At 40.6% G+C, this 22,567-nt stretch overlaps 2 protein-coding genes and 2 long non-coding RNA genes across 4 annotated transcripts; 1 reads left to right on the top strand and 3 right to left on the bottom strand.

The window, feature by feature from the left end:
- Positions 1-1,620: 1,620 nt before the first annotated feature.
- LOC122537295 (proline-rich protein 2-like) lies at positions 1,621-6,157 on the bottom strand (the record flags this gene model as incomplete). The annotated part of the gene is made up of 2 exons (XM_043670355.1): positions 3,455-6,157; positions 1,621-2,272 (listed from the first exon to the last, which is right to left on the bottom strand). Coding segments are annotated over exons 1-2 (677 nt in total), but the record flags the coding sequence as incomplete, so codon positions are not given.
- An 824-nt stretch (positions 6,158-6,981) lies between these two features.
- On the bottom strand, positions 6,982-10,454 carry LOC122537294. The gene is made up of 4 exons (XR_006308597.1): positions 9,834-10,454; positions 9,472-9,713; positions 7,497-9,391; positions 6,982-7,407 (listed from the first exon to the last, which is right to left on the bottom strand). It is a non-coding gene; the product is annotated as an uncharacterized LOC122537294 (long non-coding RNA).
- A 437-nt stretch (positions 10,455-10,891) lies between these two features.
- On the top strand, positions 10,892-11,695 carry LOC122537293. Its single transcript, XR_006308596.1, has 2 exons — positions 10,892-11,342; positions 11,419-11,695. It is a non-coding gene; the product is annotated as an uncharacterized LOC122537293 (long non-coding RNA).
- Positions 11,696-14,221: 2,526 nt separating this feature from the next.
- LOC122537292 (putative uncharacterized protein DDB_G0291608) lies at positions 14,222-22,120 on the bottom strand. Its single transcript, XM_043670353.1, has 5 exons — positions 21,638-22,120; positions 18,950-19,246; positions 18,526-18,676; positions 18,231-18,441; positions 14,222-18,139 (listed from the first exon to the last, which is right to left on the bottom strand). The coding sequence occupies exons 1-5, from the start codon at positions 21,960-21,962 to the stop codon at positions 15,836-15,838; spliced, it is 3,288 nt and encodes a 1,095-aa protein (XP_043526288.1). The 5' UTR covers positions 21,963-22,120; the 3' UTR covers positions 14,222-15,835.
- Between the last annotated feature and the right edge of the window lie 447 nt (positions 22,121-22,567).

Here is a 22,567-nt window from a genome sequence, read left to right as displayed (position 1 = left end):
TAGGAAATTTATAAATTAAAATTAATTGTTGTTGTTAATTTGTAAATTAGGAAATTTATTGGATCTATAATAGAAAGGCAAGTCAACTCGTCGTTCTATTTGTCAATCTTTCAGATACACATTTTTTTAAATTTTTAGAATAAAATAATTCGTCCTCTATCTTTTAACCAAACTGACTCATCTTTGCCAGATTCTACCCTACAGAATTGATCAAATTAATTCATCTTAATTACATCACTGTAAAATTTTTTTCTCTAAGTCGAGAAATAATTAACAATAACAGTTGAAGCCAATTCTCATCGCAATATTCTGTATAATTTTTTTCTTGACCTACACTAGCAACTCTTTGACTATTTCAATGAATCGAGAAAGAAACTAATTGTAAGATCTGTCTGCAAGAAATTTCATCATTATCTACCAAACGCTACCGCCATCAGAATTATCCAAAAATAGTTCGGCCGCTTTTGTTCCCATTTACAACTTTCGCGACAACGGACGATCCCTGTTATGCTTTTATCGCATCGAGGCATTGAAACAAGCTCGCTCGCAGCGTGTAACTGATTTCGAGAACGAGTTGCTGGACCGCAGAAGCATTGACGTCGATACGAACGATCGAGACCACGTCCAAAGGGCAAGAATGTAGCCCTACCGATGCAGGATTATCAGCAAGAATGCGGACTAACCAGGAGACGAATGATAAATAACGGTGGCTACCTGTGGACTGCGTTATCTAGGAATGTTAGCGGCCCGACAACGTCAGACACGTGATGCTCTTATGTTTTACACGGTAACAGCGACGACGTTTCTATATACCGCACGATACTAAGCCCGACGAAAGCCCATCGATGCTATCGCGCTCGAGTAAAGGGAGAATATGAATCAATTCGACTGTATTCGGATTTAATACGCGCGGATATCGCTGCTGAATCGCAACGTTCTCTCCTACATAGGAGACTGGTGGTGTGTTCATCTTCGGATTTATCGAGGATGCATTATTAAATGCGCTATGGAGTATATATACTACAAGCTCTAAGCTACTTGAATTCGATCCGACGTGTTGCTTATCAAATATATTTAATTAACTTTTCACGTTGAATGCGTAGAATGAAGTACTGGAGTTTAACAAGTTGATTGAGTAAATTTAGTTGGTTTTATAGAATGGGTCAGACATATTGCAACTATACTAGCACAATATTAATCATACAATACAATTTTTAAACGAATTTAATAAATTATTAATTTTCCTTTTATGCCTTTTTGTAAAGAAAACGTTGCATTAAAATCATTTAAATCAGTAGATTCAAACTTATATTGATAATAAAGGCATAAAAAAAAAAAGAAATTTCACTGAATAATAAAAATAGATTTATAAAAAAAATATAACACGTTTTAAATAAGGATTAACTCACTATTAATTACTAATCTAAGTATTATTAGTGTTACAAATCAATCTCCAACTAGGAACAAAATTACGCATCAATTAACTACGAAATTAAACAAATGACACAATTACATGTAAATACTCAAAACTTCAATTCGTGGCCGACAATTACAAAATCTCACATCAATGTCATTTCTGATAAGCAACACGTCGTGAGCAGAACTGTAATCAAAACTCACCCTTGCTCTATCCTGTCGACCGGTCCACCAGGTCCCATCATCGCTGGATGTCCAGGTCCGATAGGTCCTGTCATCGGATGACCAGGTCCAAATGGGCTTCCAGGTGGCATACCGTATTGTGGTCCGCCAAACGGTTGACCGTGCGAAGGAAAGTGAGGATTTCCAGCACCCGGAGGTACGAACGGCGGTCCCGAAGAACCAGGTCGACCGACGAACTGCGGTGGCCCGCCAGATGGCGAGCCAAACGGACTCGGACCGGGCCCATTGTACGGTGGCCCGGAATTATTCGGCGGCGGAGGGAATCCCGACGAATTCGGCGGTGGTCCAGGACCGGGTGTCGAGGAACCACTAGGCGCCGGCGAGGCAGTATATTGGGGAGTCGCGGAACCAGGAGGTGGACCTTGATAGGGTGGTGCCCCCGCTGGGCTACCAGCGCCACCGGGGAAAGGACTCGGTCCTTGGAAGGCCGCATTGCTCGGTGGACCACCTGTACTGTTGTAGGGACCAGAGCCAGGGCCACCACCCTGGCCAACGGAGTTTGGTGTAAAGGGCGATGCCTCCGAGCCGGGCGGCGGGCCCTTCCAAGAGGCTGGTGTTCCCGGATCCTCCAGCGTGGTAGTGGCTGCCAATGGCGTGTTTAGGCGGCTACAGCCTGGAAATTGAAACGATATTTTGTGTTATATTTCTGTTCTGCTTTGGAGTAATTGATTGTATACTATGAAAGTAGAAGAACTAATGTAAGTTTTAATATGGTGTCTGTACTAAGAAGTGAAATTATATTCTATTTTGGAGTACATGTTATGAAAGTAATACAAGTTCTAACCTGGTATGTATACTAGGAAACATAGGTTCTAGAAAATAAACGTATCTCTGCTCTATTTTAGAGTAATTGGTCTCATATTATAAAAGTAGAGAAATTAATAAGAGTCCCAATGTGGTATATATACTACACAGTACACAGTTTTAAAAGATAAAAGTATTGTATGTCTGTTCTATTTTGGAGTAATTAGTTCTATATTATAAAAATAGAGGAATCAATAAGAGTCTTGATATTGTATTTATACTAGAAAGCATATACTTTTAAAAGATAAAAGTACTGTTTTTCTATTCTATTTTGGAGTAATTAGTTCTATATTATAAAAATAGAGGAATTAATAAGAGTCCTGATATGGTATATATACTAGAAACTATACACTTTTAAAAGATAAAAGTACTGTTTCTCTGTTCTATTTTGGAGTAATTAGTTCTGTACTATAAAAATAGAGAAATCAAGTACAAGCAAGCGTACTACGAAGTATATAAGTTCCAAAAGATAAAAGTGTTATTTCTCTATTATATTTTAAAAGATAATTAATATAACAAAAATACAAAAATGAAATATGTTCCAATATACGTATTAATAAATACATAAGTTCCATAAGAGAAGAAAATTGATATTAAAAGAGTATTATAATGATATACAAGTATTTATAATGACTCCGTCACTCAATTTACTACTCTGTCTTCAACAAATTCCTTATAACGTGTAAAAAATTCAATGTACAAACATTTCTGACATAGTACGTAAAGAATATAATGACCAATTTAGCTTCTAAGCTTATTTATATGCAATACAAGTAAATAACCTTACTAATGTATTCATATTCTACCTACATTTGATACAACAATTCTTTTGTGCTAAGCTTTACGAGTTACAGTCATAAAAATAACATGCCAACACAATGTAAACAACTCTAACCGAGTGAAGCTTGTATCAAAGACAGATTACATAAAGTAACATGTAACACAACATTTGAGAGAGTTGTGAATGAACAAAGAAACAAAGGAAAATCACCATTGTTTGTCCCATTGGCCTTCATTGTCCTATGATCAACCAGCTCATTCCATTGCACCGATCACCCACTTTGGAGGAATCAGCACTTGGCGAGAAAAAAAAACGTCAATTCACCGGATACACTTTAATCCTAATCGAACAACAATGTCACGTTTCAATTCCTGCGTGTACAGTAACTCAAGTTTTCCTTGGAGTCGCGTTAAGGTTATGTGCCGGTAACCTAACCTATACGGCGGTTAGGACGCGTTCCGCAAGTTCCACAGCCAACGAGGGAACTTAAAGCGCACGAAACACGATTCCCGATACTTTTCAAGAATCCGAATTCGCAGTCCGTCCACGAACCGTCTCATCGAAAACCGTGAAAACAGCGTACAACAATGGGCATCTGTACGGTCGCGTTGCCGGCATTTTCACGCTGATTTTCAACCTGTTTCAAGACGTTCCACCAGATTTCGAGTCGAGATCCAGGCGCGCACCCACTGTTAGGCGCGTGCACAGGTCCGACATCACGCTAGTCTTCATTCATTTTCTCGTCACATTGCAAAAAAATTCGCGATCGTCCAAACACAAATGACTCGGTGCAAGAAAGAAAGAGAGAAGAGGCAAGCGCGAATAAACACCACCAGAGTCAACAGACGACCCTTGCCAGGGACGTAGCGTGCAGGTGGCGCCACAGCATTCGTGTTCGTATTTACCGAAGATTTTTACCCGTTTGTTAATTCGCATCGAACGAATGATAATAATTGCTCGTGGCTATAAGAACGATCGATTTTTCGTCAATCATATGCGTATTCCACTGATTTAATCAACCTTAAGCTCAGGATACATGGTAAACACTGGACGAACGCGATGGTGTCGACACGGACGCTCCGAAACGTCAAGTTTCAACTGTCAAGACAGGTTTCACAAATGAAAATACAGGAAGCCTGTGAGAAACGCGTGACGGTACGAAAAAAAGTCACTAGTCTCCAAGCACTTTCACTCGCGATTTGTCACTCACACGTGCACCGTTCGCGACGACTCGCGGAAATACACGTACGCACGTGCGCCAGGGGTGTAGCTAGCCGACACACGCACCTAGTAGTAAACTAGACTAGCTGCTCCCTCAACGGACCACGTGTTCGGTTACTCACTGTCCCTCCTAGCTGCCCGCGCCCGGATGTCAACTGGATTTCTTCCTCGGTCGCAGCCAATAATTGTTACTCGAGACGTAAAAATCGGACGATGCTGCCATTTTTAACAGACCGGCTGCATGAGCCGACGCGGCAGCAACGACTGCCTCACACCCCGCCCAAACACACTGAAAACACACCCCATCAAGGCATACGAAGCAACTCGCTGGTGCAGCTTGTTTTCTCTGCGTTCAGGTTCGTCACTGCGTACCCCTTTCTTTTGTACGCCAATCGCGAAAAATCGCTCGTGCCGCTTAACACGCGGTCGGTGTTTCGTTTTTCTGTCGTTCCTCCGGAGTTAAACCGTCGCCTAAGGCCTAAGTAATCCAGTCGTATTGATTCTAAGCCGCGCGCTACCTTCGCGTAATTATACAGCTGATATTCCTTGCGCGTGCACCCGAAACTTTTCTACCGATTTTTCCCTAGACGCGACCCTCCTTGCCGACTCTACGCCAATGCGTCGCGCTCTTCTACGCTTTGTTCCTTCCTTCGCTGGTTTCCTCTGGATGTCCCTGCGACTACCGGCGACAACCGGTGCGATTAATTCGAATCCTTGAGAGGTATCGCTCGGACCGACTGTAATTTCCAATCGATTAATCAAGAGGAAACTTTGGCAACGCGGTGTCGCCTGTTGCATGCGAGTAACACCGTGTGTACACGACGTGCAGCAACGTAATCGCGTTGATTTGTAAACAACATGAGACGCCGGCCCCGGGTTCGTAAAGAGCGATGCACCAAAGCGGACAGGCCAAGTGAGAAAACAATCGGACGGCAGCAACGGCACCACGACAGACGAACACGCGTCGTCACCACTACTCTCTCTCTCTCTCTCTCTCCCGCTAGCAGTTATTTCTCACACTTGCTCCCTTCGATTTTCCATCGAACGCTTCCTTCTCTCCCCTCCGCTGCGGCAAATTAGAAACCGACGCGACGCGTGGAGAAACACCACATACACGCACACACACGCACGCACGCAACGCGCACACACGCAAGGTGCGTTTCTTTAAATCCTCCTCCTTCTCCTCCACCTTCTCCTGCTCAGTTGGCACACCGTTTTCGCGAGCACTCGAAAGTTAACTCTCGTAACTTTCTGCGTGCGGCACAGCCAGAAAGCGTGGCGCACAAAGAACACACGTCACCAAGCAAGGATACCCGAGGAGCGATCGAGCACGAAAGACGATTACGGAAAACACACGCGTCACTCGCTGCTCATTCATGGACGACTCACGACGTGGTGGTGGCGTGGCTCCGCCAAACGATTACAAAGAACAGGGGGGGAAAAAAGAAGGAAAGGTATAGACTAGAAACGTGAACTACTGATTCAAAGAAGACAAAACGCATGTAGAACCGAAAACGAGATTTGTCCACCGTCGGCGTGAATTTCGCGACGACTGTAACCACGATCCGAATGGCCGAGACGTTGTATAAAACATGCAAGACGACGCGATAAGGCAGCTGTTCCACGTGGAGCTTCGCCCACAGATGCGTACGGCCCTGCGCCGAGAGCTGAACCCCCGACCGCAACGGGACTGCGCCTCGCCACAGTTACTCTTTTCTGTCACCGCCACCGCCGACGCCGCCGACGCCGCACTCGCCACTTTTACACGACGAAAAAATGTTTCATATTTCTAGCGGACATTGGCGAGTATCGGACAGTTTTCTGATCCGCCTTTGACCACGTACGAAACGCTGACCGATCGCACGATCATGAAAGAAAGGGTGAAATCGAGGAAAGAAGAAAACCGTGGAGAAGGGATGTTTTTCGCGCGTGGAATGGCGCAGCGGCCGCCACATTTTTTTCTCACTCCTTGTCGTTTCAAAGTCCCTCCCGTCGCGGGGGACTCAACACTCGCCGGTTGACAGTGTCACCCTAAAAATCAATAAGGGGTTCACCCTCGACCCTGCCCACCCTCTTCCTCCTACTGCACCTTTCTCTACCTCCTCCACCTCCTCCTCCTTCTCCACCTCTTTCTCTACTCTTCCTCTGCCTCTTACTCTCTACGTTTATCCCAGGAACGTATAGCGGGGGTCGATGGGTCGGCGAGGTTATGCTGGTCAGACGACCAGTCATTTTATTAGGCGGTGATGCGACGCCAGGAGGCCTGCTAACCTTCAAACGCCACGTTTAAGCGGTTCGCATTTAAGATGGCTTTCCTTTCCCATTCCTTTTCACAAATTTTCTCTCTTCGCTCACACTGATTTTCGAAAGTATTTCCACATATGACATGAAACGTTTCAAAATTTCTTTAACATGGTAATGAGACAGAACTGTCATGAATTATATCGAGCATATGTATATTAGAAGACATTTAACATAGTTGAAAGTTTTTAAGTCCATTACAAACCTTTTATTTTTTCAAAATACATCTTTTTAAGTTCCTCAAAGCCGAAAATTCTTTTTACCAGTCCAATACACCAATAAAGAATTACAAATTTCATTCGTAGTAGCATAAACTTTCCTTCTGCAATTGTAAGCAGAACTTTTAGTAGTGAAGAATTGTTTCGTGTTTCGCATTGAGAACTGCTGGGTGCATCCAGGCAGAACTTAATTGCATTTACGTTTCTAAGCAACGCGCGTTCATTTTATCATCCTTTTCGTAAATGCAACCACGTCTGGCGTCGCGACACCCGACCACGTTATGCTTTCTTGTTCCCTGACGAGTCTTTCGAATAGAAAGGCGGCATCAACGGGAAACTATGCCGACCTACCTCACTGTGAACTACCAGAAAACGATGAAGATTAGTCTACGAAGCCGGAAGTTATGCGGGCCGGAGCACTTTCTAAAATTTTACAAGAATCGTTGGCTTTGACCATTTATTGTTATCATCAGTGACTGACACCTGCGACGTAAAATAGATCGAACACTTACATAAGTTTTGGGGAAAGCAGAAGTTTCGACTGGCTACTTAAATAGAATATCTAGAAATCTTGCGACTTACTCCTTGATATTTGTAGTATCCTTTCTTAATGCTATAGACTATTCATGTAATAAAATTATCAAGCGATGCTAGACGATAACTTGAAATTATTATAAAAATCACGTGTTCAAAGTCATTCAAATTAAAGTACAAAGAGTAGGAGAAAGTTTACAATTATGAATTAATCATTTTGATTACTTTGGCAGTTCTGTTGTTAAATAGTTATGAAACGTTGTATCACTATATTTGAAAAATTTGAGATTTACTCGGAACGTACCTGACAGGAACATACTGCTCGATTCCATTCTCTCCGTGTTCCGTCATCGTCCGTTATTTTCACTTGTCCCTCGATTTGTCGATTTATCCAAAGACAAAATCACCATGCAGCCGATAACTAGAGCGTTCGACTTTTTAACCGGGAGCGGAGGCGAAATTCCGATGAAAGTTTCCGACCGATAAACGTTCGAAGGTCACGACTGTCAGAAGAGTGAACCACGGGCGTAAGAGTACGCTTGGTTCGCTGTCACGCGAACAACGCTCTTTGACTGTATGTCAGTACGCATCTCGATGTCTATCTGTCGATGAAGGCACGATTCGATAACCCGCGATTCGGGGTCAGTATGGCCGTCTTTTATATCCCGGAGACGGTGAACAGTCGCCTTCAGTGACAGTTGATGTGTCGTCGAACGAATAACACGCTCCGGAAGACGACTTTGCTTACGATCGTGCTTCGTTAACGAGGCCAGCTTTTCACGCGCGAAAGCTCAATGTGCTCAATGTACACAGTGATGTACGAGTGTAATGAGAGTCTTGAATGACCGCGAATAGAACCAGATATATATTCGAACAAGTGCTTGTATTTCTTTTCCTTCTCCTCCTGTTTCCATTAAATGCACAGCTTTTGGAGGTAAACGTTGAGCTGCGTCGTTACGCCACAAAATAGCGTAAAAGTGGACTTAAGTTTCTAAGTTCATTACTGTGTGTGCGTATGTGTGTGTTTATCAAATGCGTGGGACAGAATGCATGGAAGTTTTGAATACAAATTGCAAATGACACGCCAGTAAAGTTTGAACGCAGCATAAGGATACATTTTTCTTCTAGCGTTCTTTGAAGCTCTCCAGCCAATTTCAATTGAAAGGCTATAGGATATATTTTATTAAAAAGCAGTTTTAAAATCCAGTACTTATTAATCAATCTTATAATCTTATTATCAATATCATCTATTTGGCTTCGCAGTTGAATTATGTCATTTCATCCTTCTCAAAATTTTCAAATACTGCTTATTATAATTAGGATATTGAATCATCATTCGGTTTGACAAGATATTTTCGACTTTGTTAATTAAAATTACACGATATGAAAATCTTCCTGTTTAATCCTAAAATAATATTGAAATCATAATAATCATAAAATCAAAACAATGTAAAAACATAAATGAAATAATATTTGGCCCTATGAATCAGACTGTACAAATGCAATTCTCCATGTTGTAACTGATAGTGGTCGCGAAGCGTTCCTTTTTTTTCCAATATTCTCATTCTCTCTGTGTGTAACCAATGAAAGAGGAATCTCAGGCCGCGAAAACTCATCCGTTGTGGCACTTCGATTTTTCCCTCGTTTCCCGTGATAACTTTTTCCCGCAAACCATACGGAAATATCCGCCACGAACGCGTGGCGAGCCACGAGGTGAATGACAGTTGCGGACAGTTCGTACACAAGCACGTTCCACTGACCCTGGGTTGAAACGATTCGGACGAGCTCTGAAACAACCAACCTTTGCCTTGCACGTGCTCTCACTCCCGTGGACTTTCTGTACTTTTGGTCGATGCTGGTTCTCCAACTAGAACTGTCCAAAGAAAGCCGCACACCGTTCACGGAGATATTAGGATAAGTTTCATTCATACAAACTTTGGAACAAATCTCGACCTTCGGAAACCGTGACGGCGCGAGGTCTACGAGCGACGTTCGATTTGGAGCAAATTGAAGTTAACTTCGCAAGTTAATCATATTCGCAAGTGTCCAAACTTTTACTATGGACTGTTATATATCACATGAATTTCTTCTAATTTTCTTAAATACTCTATGGAATTTTGTTCGTTCGATAGTAAGTCGTAAGCTTGTGATCTTTTATTTGCTTTGCCGTGTTTTTGTGACATCCAAGATCTAACCTATAACGTGATCAATGGAAACAAGGTTAGTTCAGTATAGATAAAATTAGACAATTTTGATTTTTAAATTTCTGTGTTACTTGTCATTTCAATTGATTGTTAAATTTTTAGATTATTTACCATATTCTTCCTTCTGATGTTTATATATAACTACAGGTTATAACTGAGAGAAGAAAATAAAATTTTTGTGTAGAATTCAATTATTCATTATATACTCCCTCTATGTATTGTCTTCGTACTTCGTGCGACACGATACAATTGAACCCGGGAACGAGATCGTGGATAGGATAACATAAAGACAATAACTCAGAACGCCGAGAGTGTCCGAAGGTGAACGAGAACTTGTAAAAATATCGGCAAGAAAGTTGACAAAATATCGCTCCTCGTTGATTGTTCGCAGCTGTTCCTAAGTGGACTCGGAAGCTTCGGAGTTCATGGCACACAGAAACAAGTTGGATCTGCAGAAAGGCACGAAGGGAAGGCCAGAAGAGCAAGTTCGTGGTTGGCTGGAGCGGGGTGGCACGAGGAGGTAGATGAAAACGAGGCACGGAGGGAGAAGCCGCGTACACGAGAGAGAAAGAGAGAGAATAGGTCGATACGGTAAACTATTGTCTGGTGGATGAAGTGTTCACGAGAACTGGGCGGAAGACAGCTTTGCGCCGCGGTTACGTGCATTCTCTGCTTCGCACGAAACGCGAAGATATGACATGCTCGTCACCGCAACGATGTTCAAGCGCGTCCAAGAAACCCCGCACCTCTATCTACGGCCGCGTAACCTTTTGCGCCTGTTCCCTCGATCGATACTAGCGCACAAATCGAATCACCGTTCGCGTTATTACCGACCGAGAATGCGTTGCAATTACATATTGCCCGTGATTTAATTCTTTTGTCTTTCTATCGTATTTGCTTCAAGGAACTGTCCTTCGGTGGTTTGATTATTCCGTTAATTCTCAACAGTTAATTCTCAGCAGTATTGCACGCGTTTTTGTAAAAATTGACAGTGCTTTGCGAAAATATTAGTTTCTGAAATAAATATAGTTCATAACGTTCATAATGCAACGTTTTCGTATCGTATTACTAGAGATAAAAATTCAACGAAGATTTGGTATTTATCTGAATAACATGGAAGACATTTTTATTCTCAAATTAAATTAACATTACCGAATCATTACAATTTATTCTTCTTACCTATAAACGGAATCCCTTCACATTCAATTCAGAATCTTTCAAATAATGTACTCCACTGCGTACGTACGTAGATATTGCCGTAGATATTTAAAAATTTCCACATTGAAATTTCCTAATAAGAGAGCAATTAGCTTTCGCCCGTACTTAATTTAGTTCGCGACGTTCACGACGCCCTCTACAATCGAATCGTTTGGCGGGAGTATCGAAGAAATTTCGATAATCGCTGGACGAAATTCGTTACGTAGCTAATGAAGTCGAAGTGGAGCTAAGTCATACAGCAGCAAATTTTCGCGGAGGTTGGACACAAATTTTCGAGGATTTCGCCTCTGAATGCAGATTTGTGCCAGTACGCTACGTACACAAAGGCAGTTTGGCATGCGGCGGTGAGCGACAATCCTACATCGAAGTGTGTTTGCCGATTGTCATCGGTGGGATGGAGAGGTAAACACAATTCCACCCTACCACCTTGTTCTATTCGCTACGTGTACAATCTACATGCATCCGTGTGTTCGTTTAGATACGTCCGTTACCAGTAACGTTGCAGCGAGTTTCGATCGTGAAACTAACCTTTATGCCGACCATCGATACTAAACGTTCAAATTAAATGAGGAAGATATTAACCAATAAATTCATGCTGTACAAAATAAGAAGAACATATTACGACCGAATGCTCTGCTGAATATGGTAATGTAAATCGTCATTTTAATTTCTTGCGTAAATTTCGATCTGTTAACGAAACGATACGATGATGATTTTTAAAAACGAACACGTATATAATTAAAGAACGATATGTACGTTATATTCTTTTCTATGGAATTATCGTGCAACACGATAAAATAAGATTATGTCGAGTAAAAATAATCAGTAGGAGAAACGGAGTAGAAATGATTTTACGAGGCAGGACGTTCCGCGTCTACCATTACCGAACTGGTTAAACAGGTTATCAGTTTATAGCCACCGTAAAGGGATTTTAAATTTCGCGGCACATGCTCATGCATTCCGCGCCATTATCTTTTTTCTCTTGTTTCAAGTCATTATTTCACCGAGTTCATAGCACTACGAACAGAAAATGTGTTCGAGCTACACTATAAATCAAAAATATTCTTATTGCTTCTTCATTCAAATATTTCTCCCGATGTTTTTATATTTTACGGAAGTAAATTTCACTTGAAATAAATTATTTGGAGATCGTAAAGTTATTATTGACACTCACAATGCTTGAACCGTCGTCATGAGTTTTAATTTCTGTTATTAAAATAGTAGAAAAATGCTTCTTGCACATCGAACTGGAAGCAGCAGGTATGTTTCAATAGGATTCAAGTTTCAAATATTTTTATTTTAAATTTCAAATAAAAATTTGGTAGTGTTTAAATGAAAAAAATATCAGATATTGTTATTATTAACTTCTAAAGGGAGAACAACGCTCACTTGCCTGAATTCTATCAATAACGAAATCGTTCGTAGTAGATATTTTATTTCCAATTTAGGAACTGAAATGCCCATATAATAAAAAATATTTGTATCGTAATAATAATTATTATTAAAGTGGGAAACGAGGGTTACGCTAAAAAATCACTGCTAAGTATACAAAATGAAGAAAAAACTCGCAAAAGAAAAACAAAAAAACGAACATAGACTTTCTTTTTTTTCCATTTTTTTTTTTTTCTTGAATATTAATCATTCTCTAATTTTCTCTCTGTATTCGCATTCATACATTCGTGTCTCATCGCGTGCGACTTTGATCTCTCTCTCTCTCTCTCTCTCTCACACATTGTTTTATTTTTTTTTTTCTTATTTCTCGCATACATACACACATTCTTTCAAGTTTTCTTCTCTCTTTTAACGCCCACGCACTATAATTCGAGATTAAAACAACCACGGTAACAAAACAAAAAGAAATTACATAAAATCTTCCATTTATGGAATTTTGCACTTCCTTTTTTTTCATTTAAACTTTCTTCTACATTCTTATAGTCTCTCTAATTGATAAAGGGCTCGTTTAAAAGCACATACAAACGACCGTCGTTATCGTTCGATTTTGAAAGTCACTATCTAAGCAGTTTTATGGCACGTATTCTCGTACAAGCCCTTCCTCTTTGCTTTTCTTTCTTTTTCTTTTTCTTTTTTCTTTTTTTAAATCTTTGTCTCGAGAAAAAGAAAACTTTTCTCCTCTTCATACCGTTTCTTTTCTTTCTCGCTTCTTTTTTTCTTCATATTTTACTCGTCGTTAAATGAATTTCGCAGAATTATACTCGCAATCGCAACAATAACGAATCTGCCTCTGAATTTACACACACACTTACTCACCCACTCACTCACACACACACGTTGAAATCAAGAAGTCTTTTTTCTACCATCGAAATACGGTTTTGGAATTCAGACTTGGACGTGAAGGTCTGTCTTAGATCGTATTTCTTTTGCAATGCGTTAACGATCTCTTCCTCGGTTTTGTTCTGACGGTTTCCTCTTCGTACAAAACTCAAAAAGAAAGGAAAAAAAAAAAACAAAAAAACTCTTTCGTGGAAATACTTTGCAACGTAGCACCATTGGAGCAAGACAAGCATCTCCAGACATGTATAATAAAAAGAACATTTGTCATCCAAGAAAACAATTGATTCGTGTTCTTTTTGCGCTATAACGATAAGAAAATCAATTGAAATAAACATTAAAACAAAAAAATAAGAAAGGAAAAGAAAAATGATTTCTAACTTTCAGTGCGTCGGGTGTAGTTCGAAGACCTTTCCGAAAAACCGCGATCGTAAGTTTGCAACAACGCTCATCGTTTCACCCTTTATATTCGTAAAAGAACTTCCAAACATGAACAACTTATTGTTGAAAGACATCGATATAGAAATCTGATTTTGCTAGAACAGATCCGACGATGGATCATTTTACATTCTTGTACGTTTTAGGGTTACGAATGTATTTTTTTTTTTTTTTTAACATTATCTGATATTTTATTTCTGTTTTTTTTTTTTTTAATCCTTTATCAGAGTATCCTAAAACGAACAAATTCTATTAATATGTCTACATTTATAACATGGATATACCATCGGTACTTTTTTTTTTTTCTTCATTTCTTCAGAACGTTGGTGGCCCGCGATGTTCGATCACTTTCGGCAGCGATCACGCGTATTTTAATTCAGTCGGTTATGCGATGGTGCTCCTTAATAGAAATTCAAAAATGAAAGATTCGCATACTCTTTTTTCTTTTTCTTTCTTTCTCGCTTCCTCTCTTTCTCTCCCTTTGCTTGTTATTTTTCGCGAGCATCTCTCTCTCTCTCTCTCTCTCTCTCTCTTTCGTTCTCTCTTTCGCGCACTTTCTCTCTCTCTCTCTCTCTCATCCGCGCTTTCGTCTCACATATAGTTCAATGTACAAGAGATTTTCTAGAATTATTCTGCAAAATATTGCGTTGCACCCTAATAAGAATATATTTATATATATAATATGTAGCGATACGACTATCGTTGGCCACACAAATAAGACAGCCTGTACATTTACTAAATCTTAACGGTCTTACGTAATGTTGAAAGATATAATGCAGGGAATTTATCTAGCTTAACGAATACGTGATTATATACATTATGTACATATCTCGTTGCTATAACATCGCTTGCGTGCACTTACTTGTTAGAGCTGACTACAGATCAGTGTGTATGGTGATTCGTGTGTACGTGTCAATACAATGAAAATTGTCTAAACTTACACGGTAGAGTAGGGTTCTCGCGATCGTTAACTACATAAGATTCATTGTTATTACAATAAACAATTATACATTCTGGCGATCCGTCGGTTAAAGATCTCGCATATACACATACATAGATATATATATTTACGATATACATATGTATATGTATATTATTTATATATATTTCTTTATTTATTTATATATTTATTTAGTTATCACATCGCACGTTCGAAATGAAGGAATTTCGGACTCATGACGGTGAATCAAATTAATCTCTTGTTTAAAAAAAAGAAAAAAAAAAGACTCGTTCTCGCGGAAACGAAAAGAAACTTAAAGAACCAAAAAAAAAAAAAAAAAAAAAAAGAAAACGTAGAATAGTCGTTGAATTTCTCGATTGATTATTCCTTATCATTTCACCGTTAGACATTTAAAGTGCAAAGAACGAACGTACAAAAAAATCGTTTTATCATACGAAAAAGTGTCAACTGCGTACGTTTCTAATATTTGAGTTCGTTACTTTTCATTCCTCTTATTTTCTTTCCTTTTCTCTCTTTTTTTTTGCTTTTTTTCTCTTTTTCTTTAATTGTTATCACAGTGTTTTAGTACGTTTTCCTTAATTAATATCGAATATCCTCTCGAATATAATATAAAAATTAAAATAAAACTGAAACGTTGTTTCATCGATTTCCATTTATCATGAAGTTATCTCGTTATTATTATTACATATAAAAAATTATTACCTAATTTATTGCATGATATATGCATGTACACACCTATTTCACTGCATCCGTATATTTCTTCATTCGTGGTTCGAACTTGTTAGTTTTAGTCTCTTCTCCTTTCTTTGTCATTTTTTTTTTTCCATTTTCTCTTTTCTTCCCCTTGCTTAGATTCGAACGGTATTGTATCATTATATTTCCTATATCGTTACAATCGAATATTTAGAATGTTTATTCAGAAAAAGACAGTGTATCCTTTAAACGATCATCGAAAAAGATCATCCTTAGAACGTGATAACGCAAATACACAATCCTCTCTATCCGTGATTTAGATTTATCCGCTGTGAATGTCTTTAGCTATTTTATTGACACATAACGAGGAAAGGTTCCTCCGTCGAGTAAGTTTTTTTTCAATTAAAAATAGAATTCGAAGCGAGGAGTCCGACGGATCTTTGTCTTTAGAAATTCTTGAAACCGACGTTCGCTACACACACATCGGAAACCCTAGATTGAGATCCCATTTTGTCTACTTAGACGTTGGGGCAGCTGGCTGATGCTGCCCCGCCATCCCCAGTCTTGGTTGCGAGGAAGCAAGTAATTCTTTGTAATACGCGCTAAATTCCGGCGGTAAAAACGACGTGGCAGCCGTGGGCGGAATCGGCGGGGGGAATAAACCATTGTAGAACGCGGAATAGTACATGGGGTCTATCATCGGTAGGAACTTGCCGGGCGTGTTTGGCAGTTGTGGAAGGAAAGCTGGATTGTTTTGCGGTACCGTAGGTATATAACCGGAAGGTATACTCGGAACACTGTGTCGTCTTCCAGCCTCGGTTTGCCTCGGTTCCTGTTGCTGCTGATGTTGCTGCTGCTGCTGCTGCTGCTGCTGTTGCTGCTGCTGCTGTTGTTGTTGTTGTTGTTGAGCGATCAACGATTTATCGCCCTCGCTGATTCGACGCTGTTGCTGTTGTTGATGCTGTTGTTGGTGTATATGTTGATGCTGCTGATGATGATGGTGATGTTGATGCGGAGGATGATGCTGGTGCGGATGTTGCTCCTTACCACCGCTCATGTCCATGTTTTTTCTCCTGTCGATCGTGTTCTGTTGTTGAATCGTTGCCATTCTAGGATAACTTCCACTATTCAGGTGATTCAGATTAGGTACGTTCGGTATAACAGGATGACTCGGCTTCCTAGGTGTGTACGGTGACACTGGTTCGCTCCTCGTCGTATACTTGCCGTTCAGCTGTTGCCTTCTTTGAACGGGTATCGTGCTATTCCTCGGCGGGCTCGGTGCGCGAACGTGCGCCGACGTGCTCAGGTGATTATTCTTTTGCTTAGGGTTTACGATCGTGATCTCTAGGTTGTTCGAAGCCATTGTTCGACTGTCGAGCACGTTCTGGTAACCAGGGAAGGTATTTCGTTTCGAACAATCCTGTGGTTTCTCTTTGATTGTGGACGAGTTCCTCATCTCCAGGTTCAGTGGATTAGGCCTCGGCACTACAGGTACTTTCACTATTTCCAAGCTCGGCCTCGGGAACGCTGGCTTGCTTGATTTTTGCGTCAAATCGAGGACCCCGCCGTACACGGGATCATTGTTACTGTGTATCTGATGCGGCTGCAAACGGTGCAGCGTGGGACGATACTTTGGAGGGATAGGAATCTCTTTCGGATCGCCATAAACCGTTTTTTCGTTGTGTGCGAATATCGACCTCGACTGTGTCACCTTGGGCGGAAATATCCTACCGTTAGGAACAGTTGGCGGTACGAAACGATGATTTGCTTGATGATGTAGCCCGGACGAGGCCGGTGGCGGGACGTTGGCGTTCGCGTACAATTGTAACAACGCGGCGTTATTTGAAGTACCGAGATTTATTACGCGGCTGTTCACCATGTTGTTATTATTCATCGTGATATTGTTATTGTTGTTATGATGAGCCGGATGTTGCTTGGCCGGCGTTTGCAACCGTGCTTGATGCTGATGATGTTGATGATGATGATGATGAAGATGGTGATGGTGCTGATGATGATGCTGATGCTCTTGAGGAGACGACAACATGTGGCCGATGTCCGGCGTTACGGTAACGGAAATTAACTTAGGAATGGAATTAGGTGTGACTGGAAGTGGATACGATATTGGCGGTTTCTCCTCGGATTTCATAGTAGCTGGCGCAGGAGGATTACTCTGAATTACACTTGGTCGCGTGTCCAGGTCAACGGCAGTGACTTCAAGACCTCCCTCGCGAAGTATTTCGAGCTTGCGCTTCTTAAAACTGGGAATGATTATCTTATCCCTACTGGTGTCGCTCTCTGTTTCAAGGTCGATCACCTCTGGCGACCTAGGAGGCACTATCGCCTTCTCCGCGAAGATTGACTTTTCACCAAATAACGGTATGTTCTCTTTACCCTGTGCCAGCAGGGTGGTTTGTTTAGGATCTAGTTTGATTTCTTTCATATCCTTCTCCGGCGGTGGCGTTAACGTCACCACCGTAGAAGCATTCGTTACCACGGTAGTTACCGGAAGACCCGGCGGTGAACACGACGGTGGAACTTGTTGCGATATCAGGGGACTGTTCAGCTGCCTCTCTAACACGCTTTGACTTCCGGTACCGCTCGTCGGTGTGGTAGAGGGTGTACTACTTGGCGTTGATATTGACGTGTTAGAAGAAGGTGGTGGACTCGGTAGTTGGCTGGTTTGCTGGCTGGGCGATGACGTACTATTGGCGATCATGGTGTTCAATGACTTCAGGCGTTCTTGTTTCACTCTCACGCTACGCAGAGATGATGTCTTGCCGCCGGTCTCCGATTTCGGTTTTTCGCTCGAGAGGAACGGCTGTAAAAAGTAAATTCAATTATCACATGGATGATCGTGTTATTCGGTAAATGATCATCCTCCTACAAATACTCGACTCGACGATGCTTACTGCTGTCGATACAATTGATTGGAGAGGAGGAGTTGTAGCGGTAAGACTTGTTTCTATAGGGGGAGGCGTTTCCGATGGATACGAATCGTTTGTTTCTTGCTTAATATCCTCGGATTCTTCGGACACGCTGCTACTCTTGCTTCGTCTTCCGTGTGTCAGTCTAACTTTTGCTTCCTCTCCTCTTTGATACCTCTCGTACGGTAACAGCAATCTGTTTTTATAGATCGTTATTGACACTATCGATCGCTATTAAAAAAGAAAAAAAAAAGAAAGATCGTTCATGTAAATACTTTACCTCTCGTAATGTCGTCGAGTGATGGTCGCAGCGCTGGTAGATCCCGTGTTACCACCTATGTCGTCGTAGATATTTTTCCATAGTCGACCAGCGCTGACGGAGTCGTAGCCACCGAGCATTTGCACTTTCGTATAAAACAGGAAGAGATCGACTGTAAGGGAAACGGCTTTGTTAGAACCGACTGTATCTTCGGTTGTATCTCGATAACATTCATTTCAAGGAACGTATAGTGAGTTTGTCAAAAGGAAACACTGCTGTAGATCAGCTTCGAACAGTACCAATCGCTGTTTCAAATTCAAATTACAACGGATCAATATGTGTTTCTATTACATAGTATATAGGAGAATATATGTACGAGATCTTAAAAAGGTGCTCTAACAGTAAGAGAATTTTCCTCCAATTTAAAAAAAAAAAAAAACCTCACACAGATACTGACTCTGCCTGTAGCCCAGCAGTGGCATCTTTCCGACAGGCGTACCCCGCGAGTTCATGAAATTCTGCACATCCGTCAGGAATTTCTTTTCCTCGGCGCTGGTCTTCCGTTCGCTTCGCCGTACAACCGACGACGGTGGCCTCCCGACGCTCGGTACCACCACGTTCGAACTCGCCGGAGCACTCTTCGAGGTAGACGCGACGGAGGCTTCGCTCTCGTTGCTCGACTCGCCAGGCGACGCGCTACGCTTTTTACGCTTCCTCCGCGGCCTTCCTTTCAATTTTGGCGCTGAAAGAAAATATTCCACGTTACTTAAACAATTCTTTGCAACATCAAGATAATTTTACGGAAAAATATATTACAATAAGTAGATAAGCGAAAGGGGAGTTGGACAATACAATCGAGATTAAATTGTTAAGTATGGCACAAAAGAATAGGGTAGGTAGAGTATACAACAGATATGAAGAGTGAAGAGTGAGAGAAACAGAGAGAATGAAAAAAAAAAAAAAGAGAAATGTAAACCAAGTCCACTTTCATGGCTGTGAAGCCGAAAAAATAAAATTATCTATCTATCTATATTACAATAAGTGCTATATAATCTTCGACTTGAACTTGAATAAAATAAGAGGGAATCTAAGAGGGGCAAATTTGGAAAATATACATTTCTTCGTCTCTTAAAATTTCTTACCGGAAATACATTTTATATACATTGCTTTTCGAGATTTCTTACATCTCGCGAGTCGAGTACAAGTATTAATAATTGCGCGAATATGAATAATGCATAATGGCAATGCAACTGAAGATGTATTGCGCCGTGACAAATATATAACAGTAGTGGAGAACGCTATTAAATATTAATCATTTAAAATGTCGTAATACTTTTTTCAAGATCTGACGGTTATAAAAGTTTCATTGTTGTTTCCATGCGACACAGACAAAGGCCGGCGATTATCATCGAGATTTTAAATAACAGAACAATCCACGTCTCGCACGATTTCCGTTCCAAGTTAGTAAAAGACTGCTATTACGATCGCGTGATATTCCTTAATTTTCCGTAATGAGCCGACGCGTAAAGAAGTGAATATAAAATAACCCCCGCGGTCGTTACATTTGCTTAATTCTTTGCAATTTTGAACGGTGATACAGTGCTTCAAAGAAACAATCCTAAAAAACAGAACATTATTTTTCGCATACCCTTTTCTCGGGCATGTTCGTCACGTGCAAAACGAACAAATCGATATTTGCACTGCACCGGCTGCAATTAGTAACATAATAATACGGTGCACGTAATATTTTGTGTAATTACAGAACAACGGTTGATTTTAACGTGTAATGACAGTTTGCGAACTGTAATTTATATTTCTAGCCTCAATTTACATTGCCATTGTTAGATCTGGACGTGTAACTACCGATATCGGTAACACATGGTTAATTTTAACAAACTCGAGGAACAAAAATCTTTAAACAACTCTAGTCGTTGCTTATTGAAATTTTCACTTTTAGTTAGTTGTCAAATCTATAATTTAACACTAAATATTTGCAACGTACGAGTAGAACAATATTCGGTATCCATCTCGTCTGCACGTATCATATTTCAACACAAATCACATACAGAGAAAGATCACGATTCTCTTCGCCTTTTTTGTGTGTGAATCTCAATAATCTTACTAACAGAACTCACCAACAACCTTAAAATACACAATCTCATTTTCTTTGATCTTTATCACAATAGCCATTGTTTGTCCGCCTCGACGTAAGAGACGAATAAACGAAACAATCTAAGCGTACAATTTCCAAGTCACACGATCGCTTTCACTCGTAAAATTACTATAAACCCGAGCGGAACAATTCAATCGAAATTCAGAGATGAACGTTTGTCCCACTGAACGCGTTAATCCGGATTAAAATCGTCACCGCGACAGTTACAAAGTATCTTCCCGGCAAAGCAACACGTGCATGATGAAACCTCATAATAACGTTCTTCCCGCTAGCCTCACTCGATACGTTCTGTTGATTTTTTAATGCTTCTCCGGCCTACGTAATCGTTCGCTGCGGCCACGTGCAACCAACCTCGGTCGGTAAATGGTACACTAAATTGTCGAAATTAATATCTAATTACGCAACGAGTGTCAACACGTTGCATTAAAACTATCGAGACATCTGGTATTTAATAAACAATTCAACTTAAATTAACAAATGGTGTTCACGCTCTTTCATCGCGTTCGTATCTCTTCGGTATAGACCGGAGAACGATAGGAAAATTTATTTATTTTTATTTACTTGTAATAAATCTTATTTACTCGTGATAAATTATATTTATTTATTTTTATTTACTTGTAATAAATCTTATTTACTTGTGATAAATTATATTTATTTACTTGTAATAAATTTTACTTTTCGTTGACGATATAAATAAAATATGCAGATAAAATACCAGAGAGGTAAAAAAACAAATGAATAAAATAGACGATTAACAATATCACATTATCGATGAATTTTATATTACATCAATGAAAATTAGAAATTAAAAGCGTCAAGTCAGATCAATGTTTAAACGTACATTCGAATTCAATGCTACCTTTTTAAAACAATTGGCAAAATCAATCGTGTGTACATTTTATTCACTTTAAATTTTCACAGTTATACACGAGCTAGGTGGATATTGACGATTGAACCTACCTAGGTGATTACAGAGGAGCTCGTGAGTTTCAAGATCCGGGTAGTCGAAGGTGTCTCTGCAAAAGAGTATCCTAGTACCCGGTGTGGTGGTGAATCCACCCAATGCGGCTGCTATGGACGAGCAAAGCCAGGACGGTTCGGTGCCTTCGAGCCTACGCAATAGCGCCCGATATCGACAGTACCTGGGGTACGAGAGCACCACCACCTTCGTTTGGGAAATACAGTCCGTCTTCCTCGTGTTGTGATTGCTTTCGTACTCCTTCTGTTGTTTGTCGACGTCGGAGAAATCGATGCCAGGATCGGTGAGCACCTGGGGCTGAGGCATCTCGTACCTCAACGGGCTGTTCTCCGGAGACGACGACGGCGACGATGGATAAGATACTTCGCGACCCCACGACCATTCCAATGTTGGCGACAACCACGTGACGAGATCGTGAACGCGCACCACCACCTTCTCCGATATCGTCAGCACCTCGTCCTGCAATCAGACAAGTATTTCCTTGTTATAGTAACGTTTTTTTTTTTTTTTTTTTTCTGACAATTTGATCATCTAGTAAAGTAGTAAATTAACAGAAAAAAGAAAAAAAAATACAGAATAATGTGGACAAATGAATAACGTCATAAAACAAGTTTCCAAGAGTATTTATCATCGGCAAACAGAATCACAGGATCTTTATCAAGTACGAGTCATTGTCCGCGTTACGTCGCTGGCTTATCATTCACGCGACCTCTTTCCCCGCTATTAAATCTTCCCCTCAAACTTGCGTTTATAGACCGCTATAAATATATGTATGTATTTCTTCGAAACTTTTCTATATTACTATATCTTGCGAAAGTAGGGCAAAAGGTTCTCCACGTGCTTCCCCAACGTGCAACTTTTCTTTGACGACGAAACTTTGAAACCGGCTACGTTGAGAGCAGCGTTCCTAA

The sequence above is a fragment of the Frieseomelitta varia genome, unplaced genomic scaffold (assembly GCF_011392965.1).
Source record: "Frieseomelitta varia isolate USP_RPSP 00005682 unplaced genomic scaffold, Fvar_1.2 scaffold_899, whole genome shotgun sequence".
Classification (NCBI taxonomy): Eukaryota; Metazoa; Arthropoda; class Insecta; order Hymenoptera; family Apidae; genus Frieseomelitta; species Frieseomelitta varia.
The sequence above is the reverse complement of the archived record's forward strand: the minus strand, read 5'-3'. Positions and strand labels throughout refer to the sequence as shown.

What these genes read in the sequence shown, in the direction of transcription:
- LOC122537292 (XM_043670353.1), bottom strand. Translation starts at nt 21,962, where the DNA reads ATGCCTCAGCCCCAGGTGCTCACCGATCCTGGCATCGATTTCTCCGAC. An exon ending in CAGGCAGAGTCAGTATCTGT is followed by an intron (nt 18,677 to 18,949) that starts GTGAGGTTTTTT and finishes TTTCCCTTACAG; the next exon opens with TCGATCTCTTCCTGTTTTAT. An exon ending in AATCAATTGTATCGACAGCA is followed by an intron (nt 18,140 to 18,230) that starts GTAAGCATCGTC and finishes TACTTTTTACAG; the next exon opens with CCGTTCCTCTCGAGCGAAAA.